At 45.3% G+C, this 7417-nt stretch overlaps 1 protein-coding gene across 1 annotated transcript in view; it reads right to left on the reverse strand.

Annotated features, from left to right (window-relative positions):
• The window catches only part of FOPNL (FGFR1OP N-terminal like), a 34675-nt gene extending 27507 nt beyond the window's left edge, over positions 1-7168 (reverse strand). The window contains exons 1-2 of the mRNA XM_006871998.1: positions 7141-7168; positions 378-575 (exon numbers count right to left, since the gene is read on the reverse strand). Coding sequence (XP_006872060.1) covers positions 378-575; positions 7141-7168 — 226 coding nt within the window. The remainder of the gene's footprint in view (positions 1-377; positions 576-7140) is intronic.
• Positions 7169-7417: the final 249 nt, after the last annotated feature.

Here is a 7417-nt window from a genome sequence, read left to right on the forward strand (position 1 = left end):
GAGGAGAATACTGAAAGTGCCATGGGCTGCCAAAAGAACCAATAGATCCGTTTTGGAAGAAGTGCAGCCAGAGTGCTCCTTGGAGGCCAGGATGGGCAAACTTCGTCTCTCATACTTCAGACATATTGTCAGGAGGAAGCAGTCACTGGAGAAGGATATCATGTTTGGTAAGGTGGAGGTCAGAGAAAAAGAGGAAGACCCCCAACGAGATGGACTGGCCAAGTGGCAGTATCGATGGACTCAAGCGTGCCAACAGTAGTGAGGCTGGCCCAGGATCAGGCAGTGTTTCATTCTGCTGTGCATAAGGTCGCTATGGGTCGGTACCAACTCAATGGCACCTAACAACAACAGCAACAACAATTCACAATACCACTTACCTGCTACAAGGACAGAAGATGTATACTTGTATTTGTTGAATTCCAAATACTCCCGAATTAATTCATTAATTAGAAGGTTTTCATGGGACAATGGTGGTCGAGGTTCACGGTCATCATCTAGGGCATTAAAAACTTCAGCTCGGATTCTTGCTTTTAAATGCCCTAACACGCCTTTTTTTTCCAAGGTGTCTTTTAAGACTGTTAATATAAAAATTACAGTATTAATACTTCAATCTTATAAGAAATCTTCATCATTTTTTGGTGTGTTGCAAAGAAAAAGACGTAAAATATATTTTTTTAATATATAAAAACAGCAACTCTCAATTTCCATTGTAGCAAACTGAACCATAACCACAGAGGTACCATGTTTATAGGTAGTCATGTTTGTTATGCAAAAATAAAGTTCCCATAGGGTAATGCTTTACTATTTCATAGAGCTGAATAAATTCAAGTTTCTTCCTATAACATCATCACTGTCAAGGGGTATAGTCTGATACTTTCTTTAATGAGGAACAAGGGGACAGAATTACAGTTACCATCCTGGAACCTTCACATAATACACAGTCTCTCATGTATTGTCAACAGCGTTGGTCACAGCAGACAATTTCGATGGGTCACTAAAAACCTCTGTTCTAGAACAAGGACTATTAAGACAACTACACACAAGAAGGGAAGGACGTGGCATGTCTTTCTATAAAAAAAAGTTTGGCTATCCAAAACTCTCTGGGATCACCTATTCATAAAAACTTTTTTTTGTTTTAAGACAGTTCTGAGTTAACTCATTAAAATAGCAAGATTTTGAATTTTTATCTAAGCATAGTTAGAAGCCTCATACATGAGGTTAAAGAGTAGTTGCTAGTTGCCATCAGGTAGGCTCTGACTGATGATGCCCCCACAGTGTAACACAACACTGGCCATCCTGCGCCAACTTCACGGTCGTTGGTCCGCTCAAGTTCCCTGGTGCAGTCCCTGTGTATTCTGAGTGCCTTCTAGCCCACGGGGCTCATCTTCCACTACGATGTTGTTGTTGTTAAATACTGTCAAGTCAGTTCCAACCCTGTATAGGATTTCCGAGGAACAGCTGGTGAGTTTGCGGTCCAGTGCTTACCCTACAAGTGCCACAGGGGACTCTAGTGGACAGGATTCGGTTGTGACCCATGCAGTTCTCCTTGGCTAATTTTCAGAAATCGACTGCAAGGTCTTTTCTTCTAGTCGTAGTCTGGAAGCTCTGATGAAATCTGTCCACTTGGGTGACCCTGTTTCCAGCATAACAGCACCACCCGAGACACCACTGCATGACAGACAGGTGGCGAATCTTACAGAGTGACCTTACAGATCTTACCAGACAGAGTGAGGGATCAGTATACTGAACATAACCTGGTCAGCTCTACAAACGTTACTAAGTGTAAACACTAGGATGAACAGGGAGGGCATGGGATTAAATCGATACCATACCTTGCAGTGGTCTGGAACGTTCGTTGTTCCGATAGTCCTTAATGGCTAAATACTTAATCCTAGATAATCCTGCAATGTCTGAAACATAGCAAGAGCTCAACAAACATTATCTAAGAACATTATAGTACTGTATACATTATGGTAAGAATGGCGAAACTTTGTCTCATGTACTTTAGGAATGTTATCAGAAGAGCCCAGTCCCTGGAAAAGGACATCATGCTTGGTAATCGGTCAGCGAAAAAGAGGAAGATCGTCAGTAAGACTAACGGAATGACACAGTGGCTGCAACAAAGGGTTCAATCAACAATTGTAAAGGGCAGGACTGAGCTTGCACCTCGTTCTATTGTATATGGGAAGGGTTGCTTCGAGTTGCAACTGACTTGATGGCATCTAATAACAATAACAACAGTATACTGTCGGTGAAATAAAATACTTGAATACTGTGCTGTACTAAAGGCACCAAAACAGTGCTCCGCAGTAATGAACCATAGAGGGAGCTCAGAGGCTTAACCACATAGGCATGAACAGAACAGAATGAATTTTTTAAAGCCTCAATAAACAAACAAAAATCTGGGTTATGGGCTCATAGCAATCTATCTAGACTTGTCAATCTCTCTCTCTTCTCCATATTTTAAATCATCCCCTCAACCTTTTTACAGATATGTAAGTACAGTTATCCCACAACCACACTTTGTAACAAGTCCATAAAAGAAAGGTACAGCCTTACCAAACCCCTGTTCTCTAAGACCATCTTTGGAGATTAGACAGAGAGACTGCTTTTTGCATTGGCAAGGATTCTGTTGCACAGAGCACAGTCTCAAACTCATCAGAGACACACAAACTGGTGAAGCTGACCTCACCCACACCTCAGCTGCCTACTCCAAAACCATGAGTTTTATTTTGCCATTCTGAGATACAACCAAATGTGGCTTTAAAAAAATGGGAAAGTGCCTAGAAAAGATAAAAGCTCATAAAGTGGAAGATAATTGGTTAGCCAATGCTCATGGAAGCAGCAGTCAAGAAATCAAAAGACATGGTGTATTAGGCAAATCTGCTGCACTAGACCTCGTTAAAAGTGTTCAAGAACAAAGAAGTTACTCTGAGGACTAAGGTGCCTGTGACCCAAGCCATGAAATTTTCCATTACTTCATATGCATGTGGAAGTTCAACAATGAATCAGTAAGTCCAGGGGAAATATCTATGCATTTGAATTACGATGCTGGCAAAGAGTACTGAAAATTACCATGAACTGTCAGAAGAACAAAACAAATCTGTGTTGGAAGAAGTACAGCCAGAATGCTCCTTAGAAGCCAAGATGGTGAGACGCTGTCTCTCACTACTTGGAAAATATTTTTAGGAAGAACCAATCCTTGGAGAAGGACATCACGCTTGGTAAAGTGGAGATTCAGCGAAAAAGAGGAAGCCCCCCCAAGAGGACAGACTGCCACAGTGACAGAAACAATGGCTTTAAACTTAACAAACTGTGAGGCTGGGTAGTGTTTCATTCTGCTGTACACAGGATTACCGAGGCACAACTGATTCAACTGCACCTAACAACAGCAACAACATATGTCTGTGAAGGGCAATCCTACTTCTCCAGCAAGCAACGCCTTCTCTGGCCTTCCATTTCATTTTGCTCATCCCTCTACTATGATTAAAATATTGCATAATCACAACTTGTCCAGAAATGGTTCTTAACCTGGCTTATATCCCACAAAAGATCTTTAAATCCTTAAAAACGTACACAGTATGATATATGATGTGGATTGTCCTGGAGAGAGGAAATAGATTCAAAGTATGTTCTGTGGACAGACACAAGCCTTTTTTTTTTTTTTTTTAAATCACTGTTCATCAGCCTAGTGACTCAAATAGAGAATTATATTTGCTGACTCATATTCTTGAAGTTCAGCCTCCTCCCCCACCCCAAAATCTCTTAAGAATTACTGATGCAGACCATGAGCTCTTTGAACATAGGAACTAGTTTTATTCTGGGCAATAATATAGCTCTTGGATCAACTATCAACACTCGCGGAAGTAGCAGTCAAGAGATCAGACGACGTATTGCACTGGGCAAATCTGCTGCACAGGAATTTTTAAAGTATTGAAGAGCAGAGATGTCAGCTTGAGGACTAGGGTGCGCCTGACCCAGGCCATTTCAATAGCTTCATATGGATGCGAAAGCTGGACAGTGAATAAAGAGGATCGTAGAAGAATTGATGCCTTTGAGTTGTGGTGTTGGAGGAGAATACTGAAAGTGCCATGGACTGCCAAAAGAACCAATAGATCTGTTTTGGAAGAAGTGCAGCCAGAGTGCTCCTTGGAGGCCAGGATGGCTAAGCTTCGTCTCTCCTACTTTGGACATGTAGTCCGGAGGAAACAATCGTTGGAGAAGGATGTCATGCTGGGTAGGGTGGAGGGTCAGAGAAAAAGAGGAAGACCTCCAACGAGATGGATCGGCCAGGTGGCATCATTGATGGACTCGGGGGTGGCAGCGGTGGTGAGGTTGGCCCAGGATCGAACATTGTTTCGTTCTGCTGTGCATGGAGTCGCTATGAGTCGGTTTCGACTCGATGGCACCTGACAACAACAATATAGCTCAGTGATTAAGGCAGGGGCTCTGAGTCAACATAGGAAGGATCCTAAACTCCGTCTCTTCCTAGCTACATGACTGTGGACAACCTGTTTCACTCCTTGGTGCCTTAACTTCTCAGTCTGCGAAAGGGCAAATTTTTACCTCACAAGGTTATTCAAAGTAATTACTTAGGTAAATACACAAGCAGTATCAAACCCACTACTGCTGAGCTGCTTCCATTTTATAGCAACCCAGTAAGACAGAGTAGAACTGCCCCACAGGAATTCCTAACTATAATATTCATAGAAGGAGCCTGCTACACCTTTCTCCCACGAGGGAGCTGAAGTTGGTTAGAATTGCGAACCTTGTGCTACTCACTAGCTACTCCACTTGCTACCATTGAGTCGATGTGGACTCACAGTGACCCTACAGGATACACAATTGCTCCGTGGGGTTTATTAGACTGTCTAGTTTGACCATAGCAGACAGCTTCATCTTTCTCCCATGGAGGAGCTGGTGGATTAGAACTGCTGACCTTGTGGTTAGCAGCCCAACACTTAACCCTCTTCACTCCCACCAAGGTCTCCTGTACCTACTCTTACCTACATGAAAATCTGCTTTATAAATGTTGTTATTGTTGTTAAGTGCAGTCGAGTCGGTTCCGACTCATAGTGACCCGGTATAGGCTTTCCAAGGAGTGGCTGTTGAGTTTGAACCACTGACCTTGTGGTCCACTGCACCATATAACACTGTACAGCACCACATAACACTGTACAAATGTTATCTGCTTAGTGACTGCCTCTAAGGAGCGTTCCATATTACAGGATGGAAGCGTGTCAAGGCCAGGGGCTTATCTGCCTCCAACGTTCCCCAGGTAAAAAGGTAGAACAGATCCCACAGGTTGTTGCTAAGGGTTCAGCATGGTGACCAAGGAAATCACACAGGACTGCGCCTAACATGAAGCATGGGTGTAGCATTCTAACCATCACCACCACCATTTTTTTTTACAAAGTGAAATAATCTTCCCAAACTCCAGTGTAGAGAGGCAGGCACTCGGTAAACTGGCCTCATCACACTTAGGGGCCAGTTCTGCCCTTCTGCAACCAGCTTAGCAACTGCTTTGGGGTGGCCCTCTACCATTCTCTAAGCCAAAGGCTCTCATCCAGGGATGATTTTGCCCCCAGATGACATTTGGCAAAGTTTGAGGAGGGGAGTCCTACTGGCATTTGGTGGGTGGAGATCCTGATGCTGCAAATCATCCTGTGTTGCACAAACTGTCAACCGTGCTGGAAGCACCCATGATTTACCATTCCTAAATCCTGGTGTGGCGCTGTGGGTTAATGCGCCACACTGCAAAGCCGTTTGAACTGCAAGGTCGGTGGTTCAAGCTCACCAGCTGCTCCTCGGAAACCCTATACAGGGTGGCTATGGGTCCAAAACAACTCGATGGCACTTAACAACAACAACAACAAGTAGTCAGTTTAAGGAAGGAGCTCTGGTAGCGTAGTGGTTAAAAATCGGGCTGTTAATCTCACAGTTCAAAAACTACCAGCTGTTCCTGGGGAGAAAGATGAGGCTTTCTCCTCCCGTAAAGATTTACAGCCTCGGAAACCCTGTACAGGGTCCCTATGAGTCGACACTAAACTCCACAGCACATAACAACAAGTCTGTTTGAGGAATCCTGGTGTGGCGCTGTGGGTTAATGCGCCAGACTGTCAAGCCGTTTGAACTGCAAGGTCGGCAGTTCAAGCTCTCCTGCCGCTCCTCGGAAACCCTGTCGCTATGAGTCGGAACCAACTCAACAGCTCTTCACAACAAGAAGTCGGTTTGAACCTCAAGGTTGGCAGTTCAAGCTCACCAGTCACTCCTTGGTGAACCTATACGTGGTTGTTATGGGTCAGAATCGACTTGACCGACACTTAACAACAATGCAGTCCTGGTGTGGCACTGTGGGTAATGTGCTGGACTGCACAGTTGGTTTGAACCTCAAGGTCGGCAGTTCAACCCTATACAGGGTTGTTATGAGTCGGAACCCACTCCACGGCACTTAATGAACAACAAAAACAATGCAGCAGTAAGAACTCCTGATGTGGCGCTGTAGGATCAGCACTGGACTGCGAACCACAAGGTCGGCAGTTCAAATCCACCAGGTGCTCCTTGGAAACCCTATAGAGAGTTACCATGAGTCAGAAATGACTCCACGGTATTTAAAAACAACAATGCACCAATGATTGTTTGTCACCTGCCTCCATCACCCCGGGACCCCTAGGTCCCAGTGCAGGGTCTGGCCCAAGAGACTGAACTTAGGCTGCCAGAGTCAGTAAATCAAAAGATACAACGCAGAGCTGCGGTTTTTAATTTTCAGATAACAAGAAAGAATGTTTTCGAATTTTACAGGCCAACCCTATGTTGGTGGATGAGATGCGAAAGAAAGGCCCGACCACTTGCCGGAGGCCCTAGGTGCTACAGGGCCACAGCCTTCTCAAGCACGCGCCGATTCTGAGAATCCTCAGCTAGCTCAAAGCCTGCTTAAAAGCTGTTCCTGGGCAACCACTTCCCGCAGGGTTTCCAGCGAAACAGCTGCCACATGAGCCGGTCTCTCCATAGGTCCCGATACATCACAACGACCTCTGCAAGGCTGACCATGCGTTCCGCAAGCACTACGTGGATTCTGTTGTTTTCACGGGTGAAATGCTCGAAGCTTCCCACCAGGCCAATCACCCTGTTAGGACTCACCAGCCTTCAGCTCGGTTACGGTCGCCATTTTCCAACGACCACCAGAGGCGCGCCTCTTCCGTGCGCACGCGTGGCTCCGCCCACTCCACGGCGCGGCGTGGAGTCCATAGGCGCTTAGCTCTATCGCTTGCACTCTCAGTGTATGCTCTCCGCGGAGGATGGGTGGGCCAGGAATGTCCGCCAGAGACTCTACCAATCAGCGAGCGCTGTGGGCGGGCCCTGATGAGGAAGAAGGAAATAGATGCAAAGACCAAGGCAGTTCTTACAGTGTACCTGT

The sequence above is a fragment of the Chrysochloris asiatica genome, unplaced genomic scaffold (assembly GCF_000296735.1).
Source record: "Chrysochloris asiatica unplaced genomic scaffold, ChrAsi1.0 scaffold00178, whole genome shotgun sequence".
In the NCBI taxonomy this organism is placed as follows: Eukaryota; Metazoa; Chordata; class Mammalia; order Afrosoricida; family Chrysochloridae; genus Chrysochloris; species Chrysochloris asiatica.